The sequence below is a fragment of the Talaromyces atroroseus genome (genome assembly GCF_001907595.1).
Source record: "Talaromyces atroroseus strain IBT 11181 chromosome Unknown scaffold_7, whole genome shotgun sequence".
NCBI classification, from domain to species: Eukaryota; Fungi; Ascomycota; class Eurotiomycetes; order Eurotiales; family Trichocomaceae; genus Talaromyces; species Talaromyces atroroseus.
The window spans coordinates 1,167,412-1,181,080 of NW_017971439.1; the positions used below are offsets into that span (position 1 = coordinate 1,167,412).

The 13,669-nt window shown below is 47.5% G+C and overlaps 3 protein-coding genes across 3 annotated transcripts; 2 read left to right on the forward strand and 1 right to left on the reverse strand.

The window, feature by feature from the left end:
• Positions 1-1,770: 1,770 nt before the first annotated feature.
• On the forward strand, positions 1,771-3,649 carry UA08_05844 (hypothetical protein; the record flags this gene model as incomplete). Its single annotated transcript, XM_020268158.1, has 3 exons — positions 1,771-1,914; positions 1,984-3,150; positions 3,224-3,649. The coding sequence occupies 3 exons, from the start codon at positions 1,771-1,773 to the stop codon at positions 3,647-3,649; spliced, it is 1,737 nt and encodes a 578-aa protein (XP_020119209.1).
• Positions 3,650-6,849: 3,200 nt separating this feature from the next.
• UA08_05845 (Oxygen-dependent coproporphyrinogen-III oxidase) lies at positions 6,850-8,231 on the reverse strand (the record flags this gene model as incomplete). The annotated part of the gene is made up of 2 exons (XM_020268159.1): positions 6,850-7,971; positions 8,028-8,231. 2 exons carry the CDS (start codon positions 8,229-8,231, stop codon positions 6,850-6,852), a joined length of 1,326 nt encoding a protein of 441 aa, XP_020118952.1.
• Positions 8,232-8,728: 497 nt separating this feature from the next.
• On the forward strand, positions 8,729-13,312 carry UA08_05846 (DNA-directed RNA polymerase III subunit RPC1; the record flags this gene model as incomplete). The annotated part of the gene is made up of 4 exons (XM_020268160.1): positions 8,729-8,820; positions 8,918-12,082; positions 12,168-12,894; positions 12,962-13,312. 4 exons carry the CDS (start codon positions 8,729-8,731, stop codon positions 13,310-13,312), a joined length of 4,335 nt encoding a protein of 1,444 aa, XP_020118951.1.
• Between the last annotated feature and the right edge of the window lie 357 nt (positions 13,313-13,669).

Below are 13,669 nucleotides of genomic sequence, written 5' to 3' on the forward strand. Positions count from 1 at the left end.
AGGAAGAAGAATAACCGTTTTGGCTTGAGACATTTATATCCGGCTCTCTTGTTCATTTCCTAAATGCATTCGCCATCCTTCGAGCAAATCAACCTGGGTTTGCATCCATTGAGGCCGTTTTGGTTTGTCTACTGAGCCCGGGGAGTATTCTTCTTGCAGATTCCGGTCGAAGACGTGATTATCAGGCAGCTCAGGCATACAACCTCATTTGTTAGGTCGTCCATATACCCGAGAGAAAGGGTAAAAGAAAGCAATAGCCTCTTCGAGCCCTTCAAGCCTTTGTCAGATGCCACATGAGCACTCCCCGTGCAGGTTCATCGCACGAAAACAGAACTTCTTACCAGTTTCCAGGTTTCCTTCAGTCGCATTAGGATACCAATGAAGCTCCACGCAAAACAAAAAAGCACAGTCCTAATTGCTTGCTGAATCAACATGTCTCGACCTTCGCCCTGGGAAGAGGCTGTCTTGGTGCCAAGTGATCTAATCTTGCGCCCTCTGACGAGGAAGGTGTAACTGTTTTTTGAACCTACATTGATAGATGCCGGTAAAGATAGTGTCGTAAACAAAAAACAGAGCCACTACCTGGGTAATAGGCCCATCATAGAAATTCACGGCCGAGGACAAGGACTTTGAATGAAGGGAGAGGTTCGGTGTGGAAAAAACTGCGAGTTGAAGAAGTCGTACATATGTCGTGTAGAATCAAGAACCAAGTCAGTGCATCGTATTGAGTTTCTACTCTGAGGACTGGCATCATACTTAATGAGTCAACATTGAGATATGGACATGCGGTAAAGACTTGTTGCTACCTTCATGCACCCTGTCATAGACAGCTATAGCTATAGCTCCAGCCTCCAGCTACACCTGCAGCTATCGGAGCCTGCATTGCATGGTGGCAGGTCGGTTGGAACCGCTGAGTTGGGGGCCAGGCCAAACCCTAACTCCGTATAGTGCACTATTCTATCTCATTCTATCTATGCTGTTAGTGCAGCACTAGGCTGTAACAAGGAAAAACCAACAGCAGATTCTAAGATTATATGGTTACAGTGCCTGCAGGCACATGTAACCTAAGTTCAATTGCTATGATAATAGATATAGTAATAAACATCAGACAATGACATCGTAGCATAGTTAACTAGTAATACTTGGATAGTTAATATCAGCACGTCGCAGAGAGCTGGATGTCAGGCACTCAGGCTGCCAGGGCCTAGGGTTAAACCTAGCGCTAGTCCTAGAAATGAGATTTCCTATTTAGTATGCCGGATCGGCGCGGATTATCGTAAATCCAAACCCAGCGGGCGCTAGCCCCGGAGATCGACGCCCAGACTGCTTGTTTCGTCCAGGGCAACAAACAATATTTTTCTTTTCAGCACCGAAGATACACGAAGCGACGAGCAGACACTGTGACAATGCTGCCGTAACGTGGAGCAATTGCTATCGGCGGCTTATCTGCATACGATATCTAGAGATTAATATATTAACGCACTGACTAGAGATAAATATGCGACTGTCGTGGGCAGAAATGAGCCGGATCCTGGGGTAGCTCCTGGCGCTAAGCTGGATACGGCCTAGTGTGGTGATACGGTTACATGGTCGTTGCGACAAGAGCTCCTTATCGAAGCTTATCTGTTTACGACCAGAAAGTTAGGGGGGGTGTGTGCTTCTCTCTCTCTTTTTCTCTCTTGTTATTTATATGTTTGGCCCTTGCTGCCCGTTCATTCTCACGGATCACCAGCAAAAAGAGCTCGATCGGTGCTCACCAATTCCTCCATCATGGTCGCGCTCTCGCTCCTGGCCGTCTCGCTCCTGGCCCTCAACCCCGTCAGCGCCCTGTGGCCTGAACCAACCAATGTCACCACCGGCACTCAGACTTTGTTCATCAACGAAGACATCCGGGTGACTTACAACGGACAGCCGGTATGCTTATGAACCTCTGTTAGGAAGGGCAGAGAGAGAGAAAAGAACTGGATCCTGACTGCGAAACAGATTGTATACACCGCCGGATATGAGCCCTCGACACTCACCAGCCACGACATTGTCCAGGGTGGCGTATCGCGCGCATTGGACACCATCTTCCAGGATGGCCTGTACCCATGGAAGTTCCATTTGCGCAATGAAACCGACTGGGAGCCGAGCCTCTTCAGCCTGAAATGGGTGAATTCGCTCAAAATTACTCAGACGGCGTTCGACAACACGACCACTTTCAAGCCCTTGGCCGGCCAGGTCGACGAATCTTACGAGCTGACTGTTGACACCAATGGCCAGGCTGAGATTACTGCTGTTTCGTCAATTGGAGTCTTGCGTGCTCTGGAGACCTTCACCCAGCTCTTCTACACCTACTCCTCCAACAATTTTTACTACACTCCTTTCGTGCCTGTGAGCATTCAAGATAAGCCCGTGAAAAGTCACCGTGGTATCATGCTTGACACTTCTCGAAACTACTACAGTGTCGCTGCTATCCTCCGCACCATTGACGGCTGCGCAGCAAGCAAGCTGAACGTCTTGCATCTGCACGTCACTGACGCACAGTCTTGGCCACTCGAAATTGAGGCCCTCCCCGAGCTGTCCGCCAAGGGTGCCTACCGTCCCGATTATGTCTACACCCCGGCCGATATCGTGAAGATCCAGCTCTACGGTGCCGTCCGAGGTGTTCAAGTCATTCTTGAAATTGACCAACCCGAGCACACTGCTGCCATTGGCTGGGCATACCCCGAGCTGCTTACTGCCTACAACTACGAGCCATACACCTGGTACTGCGCCGAGCCCCCTTGTGGCTCGCTGAGACTCAACGACTCCGCCGTTGACACCTTCATGGACACCGTTATGGGTGAAATCACCAAGCGTGTCTACCCGTACACCGCTTACTTCCACGTCGGAGGTGACGAGGTCACCGCCAACGATACCCTTGTCGACCCCTCCGTTGGTACCAACGCGACCGACGTCATTGAGGAATTGCTCCAGATTTACACCGACAAGAGCTTCGCTCGTGTCCGCGGTGCCGGCTTGACCCCCATGGTCTGGGAGGAAATCCCACTTGACTGGAACGTCACCCTTGGCAGTGATGTCGTTGTGCAGTCTTGGTTGGGAGTATCCTCCGTCGAGAGTTTGACTAATCTCGGATACAAGGTCATTGACAGCAACTACAACTTCTTGGTATCCCTCCCCCTACCCTCCACATACCTCATTAAACCATGCTAATGTCTATATTTTTTTTTAAAAAAAATAGTACCTCGACTGCGGCCGTGGCCAATGGGTCACCTTCCAACCCGGCGAGAGCTACACCTCTGACGCACCCTACAATGACTGGTGCTCTCCCACCAAGAGCTGGGAGCTCATCTACTCGTACCGCCCATCTGCAAACCTGACCGCTGAACAGGCCAACCTCGTCATCGGATCCGAGGTCGCCATCTGGAGTGAGACCATCGATGAAGTGACCCTCGATACCCTCGCCTGGCCTCGCGCCAGTGTCATGGGCGAGGTCCTCTGGACCGGCGAACTGAGCGAAGAAGGATCCAGCGGAACTCGTGACCAGACCACTGCCGCGCCACGTCTCAACGAGCTCCGTGAGCGTCTGCTTGCGCGTGGTATCAATGCTGCTTCTGTCCAGATGCCCTTCTGTACTGAGGGCGGTGACTGTATCCAGCCAGCCTAAGGCAAATGATTTGATACGTATTTCTTGAGATGATAATGTTTTTTTTTTTTTCGGGGAGGGGTGGTTCAGCCTTGCATTACTTCTTTTTGTGGATATTTAAATAGATAGCACCTTGCATTTGCACATAATAGAAGGCATTTTTAACGATTACTCACCCCATCTGCAAATCTGAACCCTTGCTTTATTGACAATTCTTGTCTTCCACTTTGTCCATTTTTCATACCTATACCGCACTACCGCCAATCACGGCTAGTGACTGACCTTAAGCAAGCAAGTCTACGGCTAAGGGAATAGCTATTATGGCGTCAGTATACATCCATGCCTGGATGCTTATGATAGATTCTTCATGTGTCGTTCCATTCCTGCACCTCTGTACAAATACGATGCTAAATGATTGATTCCTAGTATTCTAAATATAATTTGCCGCATTAACGACCTATGAAAGTCTGGCCGAATAACAAACTTGATAAATCTAGAAGCTCATGTAGATGACTAGAATCTGAGACTGCCAGATGTCCTACGGTTTATTAATGAGTTAATGAGCTAGGTAGAGACAACCAGGCAGCAAAGAGTACGGCATATCTGCCACTTGTAACTTGCACATACAATGTCCGTCGTGCAGGACCCATTCTTGGGCATTGTTGTGCTAAACGAATCAGCATGACCCTCAAAATGGAAAGGGAATTGGGATACATCTTTCTGAATACTTTCTAAAGTCATATTTAAAGGAAATTTAAAGATGAAGTAGACGATTAGCGGGAGAAAAAAAAATAAAAAAAAATGAAGGTCCTACCGATATTCGAAATCAGGTCTCTCGGAGTGTTTTGATCAAAACCGAGCGTGCTGAGATATGATTAGCTAAGATCCATAGAAGGACATGGTCTAGACTGAAGCTTACCTAACCACTACACTATAGAACCGTATTTGTGTTCTGGACTTCTGAAACAAGTTCATCTAGGTATTGCATCAACAATCAAAAGCTGGTATGATTACATAAGCCAACTCAGAAGCAACCCGTATTTTACTCACCACAAGTTCCCCTGCCATACATATTTCTATGGCGGAAAGTAAACAACGATGGATATTAGTAACGGGTGATTCAGCTTGACTTATTCATACCTTTAAACCTACCTCATGATATGACGAAAGCCGACGCTAGTCCTCAGTCTCATGGATTTACAGATGACGATGACAGCGAAAGTGACCAGGGCGAGTGGTACCCTGGCGACGGCGTATGTCCGCCCATGTCACAGTTCAACGTGTGCTACGAAGCCAGTTATCAAAGTTGGAGTCATGCAGCATTACATTCTACTCCGCCGCAAAAGCGTGTTCAATCCGTTATCGATCTCATGGAGGCTTTCCTGAACATGCTAGAAAATGTCCCTCCCTTCCTTTCAGAATCCCCCCAAGGACGTTGATCTTCATGTTCGACGCAAATCTCCAATGGTTCTGCGGTTATCGCTTGAACTTGAAACATCAGATAATGTAAATTGCAGCCAGCGGGCTAAACGCTTTGATTACCTGCAATGCCTCGGCTTCGTGTTATCTCCAGTCTCTGAGGCTACAATCAATGTCCAGCCATCCACCTTGCCTCTTCGCCCTAGGTATCCTACCTCTATAGCCCTAGCCTGGTACTATATTATTTCTTGTCGTTGGGTTGAGATACTTCAACGGGCTGGCCTGAAGATTTGTCTCCGTCATGACGAGGGCGTGCCGTTGGCAGACTGTTTCTGGGATATAGTTACGCATAGTCGCTGGCGGGCTCGTTTGGAGGCGAAGGGGGCTACGTTTTGCTCGCTATGGGCGCTACACGAGAGCAAGAGAAACCAAGGGAAACAGTACGTCAAGGAGTTCTATTATTTATGCTCGCTATGACGCTAATCAACTACAATTCTACTGCAGCAACTGGGTGCCAGTTCCTGCCAACTCATCATTCGCATTTGATTTTCTTCTAGAGTTCTGCACAGCAGAAGGTCTCGAGCATGAATTTCTTGTTGGTCTTTGTTCCATCTTAGTGCTAACGTCACGAGAAACACGTCCACCAAGACTTTCTCCTCCGGTACACATTACACGACCCTCCATTCCTCCCTCGTCCGATAGAGTATATTCTATAAGATTCTCAAATCTCTTGACAAATGCATCTATCTCAGTTCCACGCAAGACGCTATTGACTCGTTACTATGCAGTGCCTTTGTCGATCCTTCTGTCCCATGTAATCTTGCGGGGGCTGCATCCTTGGGTATAAAGAAAGCCTTATATCTTTTTGATAGTGAAAGCATTATAGGAGACGACCAAAAAACTACCTCGTTGCATGCAATTGCACATAAAACTCCGTAAAAAACCCTTCTATGGACGGCCGGCATTTGCACGAACCAGGCAGCACCTATACTACGCCTAGCCCTAAACGGCTTGCCACCACTCTGTCTCGCTGCTGCGTTTTGGACAAACACCATCCAGTCATTTATTCAGGTACCGTACCAAGTCGATAAGCCGACAGCAGAAACAATTACTATCTCTCGCGCAGAAAAATTTCAACCATCGTACTTTTGCCGACCCGGTGCGTTTGTGCCGTGGTCGCCTTTACCTCCATTCGGTTCTACGCCGATCACCAATCTTAGTCTCGAAGTTAAGGACCACCTTGGCCACGGCCATCAGCCCCAATCATGGCAAGTATTCTGGATCAGTGAATCAGAGACTAGAGTTCCAGCAAGCCCACGGTGTCATATTGATACTCCAAGAGTCCGGGAAATCCAGCAGTATTCTGATAGCCACTCACCCCACAAAGAGTAAGTCTACATCTCGGCTATTTAATTGGCATAGGGGTAATAATGACGAGATTTGGCTCGACGACGAGACCAAGAGTCTCGAAGCCATTCGCTATATTCAGTTACATCCATAGATTATAGACCCTTTTGATAGTGACCGGCATGACCAGGTAGAAGATCATGAACGAAAAGAAGTTGACTGGGAGGCTATCTTACAATGGCGTGCTAGGGTCGAGCAGTGTGGACAACTGCAGGACTTCTTGCAATCATCCTTTCTTTTCGCTTGCACGTAACAACCTTTTTGTCTAGAGACCGAGTCAATACAGTAATATATCGTCGAATCCTGAATTCGGAAATTATAGACATCACTTAGTCAACATATTTTTAGTACATGGTTGTAATATACACTGATGCACGAAATGGACGTTCCATCTTCTAGGCCCATTGTCGAGGATGCTTCAAAACATCTAACAACTCTCGTTCTCTAGCATTCTCTTCGGCATGCTCGGCGGCGTCCAAGTCAGCGCCTTCAAGCTTGGAGGTCTCGGTTCTTGTCCCTGAAACCGGATCCATATACGCCCAGCTTGCGGTGCGCGGTAAACTCATCAGGATACTCTCAACGCGCGCATTGGGGGTTCGGAGACCAAAGCTAGTACCCCGGTCATAGACAAGATTGAACTCCACGTATCGGCCTCGCCGAAGTTGTTGCCACTCCTTCTGCTTGGCTGTATACGGCATGTCTTTCCTGCGCTCTAGAATGGGGACATATGAAGGCAGGAAAGAGGCCAAAGCATCGCTGACGAAGGAAAATAGCGTTTCCTGTGGGTTTTGAGACGACGACGATGAGCTTTTTAAGAAATGTGCGTCGAGATCGTCAAAGAAGATACCGCCGACGCCTCGCGCCTCGCCACGGTGGGGGATGTAGAAGTATTTGTCACACCATGCCTTGAATCGAGGGTAGTATGAGCTATCATGGCGGTCGCAGACATCCTTGATAGTTTGGTGAAAATGTTTGCAATCCTCCGGGTAGAGATAGGATGGAGTCAGATCCGTACCCCCGCCAAACCACCAATTCCTATCCCCATTAATAGGGTCTTTTGGATCCGATGTTTCAAAGTAGCGATAGTTGAGATGCACTGTTGGCGCATTGGGATTGTGAGGGTGCAACACCAACGACAGACCCGCGGCAAAGAAACTTAGAGAATCAACATTTGCGCCAACGAACGATTTATGGTCGGCGCGCATCTTCTCAATGGCTGGTCGAGGAAGTTCACCGTAAACCACCGAGACGTTCACTCCGGCCTTTTCGAATACGTTTCCATCCTGGAGCACGCAGGATATGCCTCCACCACCATTCGGACGTGTCCATGTATCGGCTTTGAAGGCCTTCCCGTCAATTCTGCTCAGCTCTTCTGTGATTTTTTTCTGATGCTCTTTGATCAGTTTCTCCATCCGCAAGCGCATCGGCGAATCGTCGTTGACTGGTGATTTCTCCTTGAGAGCTCGATCAATTTCGGCAATTGTCGGGGCTTCTGTCTCTGTGACATTTTCCGTGACCTACATACAGTATATTAGCAAGAAAGCTGCCATACGTCATGACGGTGCTCACAGACCATCGAATAAATCAACGCTCCAATGAAGGGAATCCCAATCGACAGTCGAAGCCATGGCCTCCAAATTGTGAATGTCTGTTTCGGGTCTTGCTTGGAGCTGTAGTACCTGGCATTGCGGCCTGATAGTCGCAATGCTACTTGCGCGGACCTTGGATTCGGCGCCAGCCTGGTTAGAGGCCTATAGAGGCGAGTGGTCGTGGCCATTGTCCAAACATGCGACAGTGAAGGAAACTCGAAAGAAAAATTTTGGGATCAAAGGGAATCTATTCATACGTAAGAAAGAAACAAAAAAGAAGAAGAAAAAGGAAGCAATCTCTATAAGAGCTCAGAAGAAAAGAAGAAAAAGCACCATCCGACCCGGCGCAGAATATCAGCTCATGCCGGAGATGTCTCGCCGTCTGCGAAGGGAATGACTCGCGTGTTTGCTCTGTTTGCACTCCGGGAGGAACGAGAGAGAGAGGGGCCGCAAGCTTAGCTTTTCCTCGCCGCAAAAAATCGTCGCCGACCCCCGCAGACCTTCAGAAATTCTTATATCCACTCGCATTTTCGCATATCGTGTTTTTATTCTTCCTTGGGGTACTACAGGCACTCTGTGCATACTGTATCCTTGGAATAAGACCCTTATTGCGTAAAAGCTTCTCCGAGTCATCGCATCGCCGCAAAGTACCATGCGCATCCACTGATAACGGCCATCTGCAGCGATGGAGTCGATGGAAGTAAAAGTAAACCTGGGCAAGACCCAGGTCATTGATAATGTGCCCAAGGTCATCAAGGAATTGAAATTCGGAGCACTGTGAGTCATCCGTTTGTCTTATTTTCTTTCATATTCTATGGCATGCGCGATTTTCGAGAGCTAGCCTAAGCTAACGGTAGCTTTCTCCCCCGTGTAGGTCGAATGATGATATTATCAGCCAAGCCGTCGTTGAAGTCTCAGATCGGAGATTTTACGATCTCGAGCGAAACCGTGTAGTACAAGAAAATGGACCGTTGGATCGAAGAATGGGCATCAGCGGCAAGACCGAGACTTGCCTCACGTGCAATCTGGGACATAAAGATTGCAACGGTCACTTTGGCCATGTGAGATTAGTGCTTCCAGCTTTCCACATTGGGTACTTCAAACGTGTCATCGGTATATTACAAGTCATCTGCAAAGAATGTTCGGCCATACTACTCCCCGAGGCCGAGCGCCGTGCCTTCTTGAAGGAGATGCGGCGAGTACGGAAGGACAATTTGCGACGCCTACAGATTGCGAAACGGGTTGTCGAGCGTTGTAAGAAGAGCCGGGATTGTACTGTATGTGGTGCTGTCAATGGTGTGGTGAAAAAAGCCGGCACAAGTGCATTGAAAATCGTTCATGAAAAGTTTCGCTATTTCAACCAGTCAGCCTCAACAAAAAAGGTCCCCCCAATCAGCAAGGTGGTGTTCGATGCATCGTTAGAAGAAGCCAGAGCTACAAATCCCGACGTGGACCGATTCTACAAGAAAGCCCAGGATGATTTGAATGCACTTCGAGTTCTGAATTTGTTCAAAAAGATATTAGACTCGGATTGTGAACTCTTGGGTCTCGATCCTACAGAAGTCAGGCCGGAAACTTTTCTCTGGCAGTTTATTCCTGCTCCTCCGAATTGTATTCGTCCCTCAGTCAGCCAAGATGGAGCGTCCAACGAAGATGACCTGACCGCCAAGCTCGGTGATATCGTGCAAAGCAATATCACTCTCAAAAACAACTTGAGGAAAGGAGCACCGATCGGCACAATAGTGGAATGCTGGGATTACATGCAGTTACAAATAGCTATCTACATCAATGGTGACGTCCCTGGCCTAAAAGGAGAGGCTGGGAAACCAACTCGCTCTTTAGTCTCTCGCTTGAAAGGTAAACAGGGCAGATTCCGAGGCAATCTGTCGGGAAAGCGTGTGGACTTTTCAGGACGTACTGTTATCTCTCCAGACCCGAACTTGCGAATCGACGAGGTGGCAGTTCCCGAGCTAGTTGCGAAGAACATGACATATCCAGAAGTGGTTACTCGATATAATAAGGAGTGGTTACAACAGTTAGTGCGTAATGGACGAACTAAATGGCCCGGCGCAAACATGATCCTTAAAAAGGGCAACCCATTTAAGACGATGTTGAAGTTCGGAAATCTTGATCTGCTAGCCGACCGCCTGGAAATCGGAGACGTCGTGGTGCGCCATCTTGTTGACGGCGATATTGCGCTTTACAACCGACAGCCGTCGCTTCACAAGCTTAGTATTCTTTCACATTTTGTCAAGGTCCGTCCTTATAGGACTTTCCGCATGAATGAGTGTGTTTGCAATCCATACAATGCCGATTTTGATGGAGACGAAATGAACTTGCATATTCCTCAAACCGAGGAAGCCCGTACCGAGGCGATGGAGTTGATGGGAGTAAAGAATAATCTGGTCACGCCTAAGAACGGAGAGCCGATCATTGGTGCCATTCAGGATTTCATCAGTGCGGCCTACATGTTGAGTAGCAAGGACAACTTTTTCGATCGAAGATCCTTTACTCAGATCTGTCTATATATGCTCGGACCTGACACGAAATTCGACCTTCCTCCTCCCTCTGTCCTTAAACCTCAGATGCTGTGGACTGGGAAACAGGTCTTCAATATTCTTATGCGACCTAACAAGGACGATCCGGTGAAGGTTAATATTGATGCAGCTTGCCGAGAGTTTAAGATGCCCAAGGATGGTCGACCAAAGGATTTGGATCCCAATGATGGATGGCTTGTCATCCGCAATTCTGAGATCATGTGCGGTGTCATGGACAAAAGTACAATTGGATCTGGAAAGAAAGAAAACGTCTTCTACATCATGTTGAGAGATTTTGGACCACCTGCTGCAGCCGAAGGAATGAATAGGTTGTCCAAGCTTTGTGCTCGTTGGTTTTCCAACGTGGGATTCTCAATTGGTATCACAGATGTGTATCCGAGCGAAAAGTTGATCCAATCGAAGAACGCCTTGGTTGAAAAGGCCTACGCTGACTGTGATGATATCATTGCCAAGTACAAAGCAGGGAAACTAGAGAAACTCCCAGGCTCTGACGAGCTCGAGACCATGGAGAGCTCGGTTTCTGGCATTCTTTCCAAGGTCCGTCAAGCTGCTGGAGAAGAGTGTATTGCGCAGCTTAGTAAATACAACGCTCCTCTTATCATGGCCACGTCTGGATCTAAAGGTTCCAGCATCAACGTTTCACAGATGGTTGCTGTCGTGGGTCAGCAAATTATCAGCAGTCAGCGTGTGCAAGATGGGTTCCAAGATCGAACATTACCGCATTTCCCTAAGAATGCCAGACACCCGCCTTCCAAGGGTTTCGTGCGGAATAGTTTCTTTTCCAGTTTGACTCCAACTGAGTTTTTCTTCCACGCAATGTCTGGACGTGAAGGTTTGATTGATACTGCTGTTAAGACTGCAGAGACAGGTTACATGTCCCGTCGTCTGATGAAATCTCTTGAAGATCTGTCTGCCAAGTACGATGGGACTGTCCGGACATCATCAGCTAGCATCGTTCAGTTCACTTACGGTGGTGACAACTTGGACCCGGTAGATATGGAAGGAAAGGCCAAGCCTGTCCATTTCGACCGTACATATAACCACGCCGTGGCAATTACGCATAACAACAACGAGAGGGGTCTGTCGCCCTCGGAAATGAGAACTGTCACGGAAGAAATATTGTCCAAGGAACGAGCCAGATTTGTTCGCAAGGGTCTTTTTGGCGAGGATCTCCCATATGAGGACGATAGCGAGTACGGCATTGACCAGCATGGAAGCGCACGTGGTTTTATTGAGTCTATCAAGGAATATGTAGACAACAAAGCAGATGAGTTGGCCAGAGCAGGAGGCAGCTCTGGATCAAATGAGAAAGGGCGGAAAGCTCTAGATCATGTGAACAAACTCTCGGAGCGATCTTTGAGATGCTTTATACTGTCTTGTCTTTCCAAATATGAAAAAGCCAAGGTTGAGCCGGGTCATGCTGTAGGTGCAGTTGGAGCGCAGTCAATTGGAGAGCCTGGAACGCAGATGACTTTGAAGACGTGAGTTTTTTATATTTTATTTTATTTTTATTTTTTTTTTTTTTGCTTTTTTTCCAATTTGCTTGATGCTAACTTGTTGAATCAGTTTCCATTTTGCTGGTGTCGGAAACTTGGCGCTCACCCAGGGTGTGCCGCGTATCAAGGAAATTATCAACGCTTCGAAAGAGATCAGTACGCCACTTATTGCCTGTCGACTCGTGGACAATAGAAACGTGGTCACTGCTCGAATCGTTAAGGGCAGAATAGAGAAAACATTTTTGCGCGATATCATTCATGATATAGAGGAGAATTGGTCGAGCAATGACGCGTACATTTCGGTCAAGATCAATTGGCAAACAATTAAAAACCTTGAACTCGAGCTCAACATTCAGCAAATACTCAACGCTATTCAATCTCATCGACGCTTCAAAGCCGATGATCTCAAGTTTACTACGTACAGATCGCATATTCACATACACATGGACACCAGTCCGAGCAGCAAAGCCAACTTGAGCAAAACCGATATCGCCTTGACTAGTGCCGACCCTTACCTTCGCCTGAGACACCTTAAGCAAATGCTTCCTGATATTCAAGTACTAGGCCACCCGCAGGCTAGACGAGCTATTATCCACTCGGAGAACGGTGTCAATAAGCTTCTCGTGGAAGGTTACGGATTGAAACAGTGCATGACGACTGACGGAGTTGACGGATTTCACACGAAAACAAACAATATCATGGAGGCGCGGGCGGTGTTGGGTATTGAAGCGGCGCGCCAAACTATTATCGACGAAATGTGTGAAGTCATGAAGGACATGGACATTGATCCGCGACATGTAAGTTACAAATAAGAAAGAAAAAGAGAGAGACAGGGAAAGCAATAGCTAACGAGGTTCTATATAGATGCATCTTTTGTCCGATATCATGACTACTACCGGCGAAATTCTTGGCATCACTCGTTTCGGAATGTCCAAAATGCGTGACTCCGTGCTCCAACTCGCCTCATTCGAGAAGACAGCTGACCATCTGTTCGATGCGGGCGGCACGGGGCGCACAGATCGCGTGGAGGGAGTATCGGAATGCATCATTATGGGCAAGACGGTATCTCTAGGAACGGGGGCTATGGAAGTTGTGCGCAAGCTCAACTTTTACGAGGGGCATACGGGAGCGAAGAAGACGGTGTTTGAGGATGCTTGGTCTGAGGTTAATGGCGGGGATTCTGCATTGACTACTAGGAGGCAGAGGAGGAGATGATCTTGAAAAGAAAAAAAAAATAAAATTAAATAAAATTGTACCAAAAATTGGGGTGCATCGACTGGGAGTTTTGTTTGATAGTATCGATCGCATGGAATCAGGGTGTATTTGGTGTTTAGCATGTGATATCATATTTTTCTATCTTGCTTGTCTAAATTATTTACAGCAATAAGCTTATGGGAGGTACAATTTGACTGAAATCAAATGAGATTCATCACATAATGGATGCCTACGCCCTGGAAGTATATAGATGACTCACGAGCGTGACATGGAAAGTCACGGGACTACATCTTAGTCACGTCTTAAAAGATTCAAGTCATAGGAGACACTATGTCTAGAGCCATTAATAAATATAGT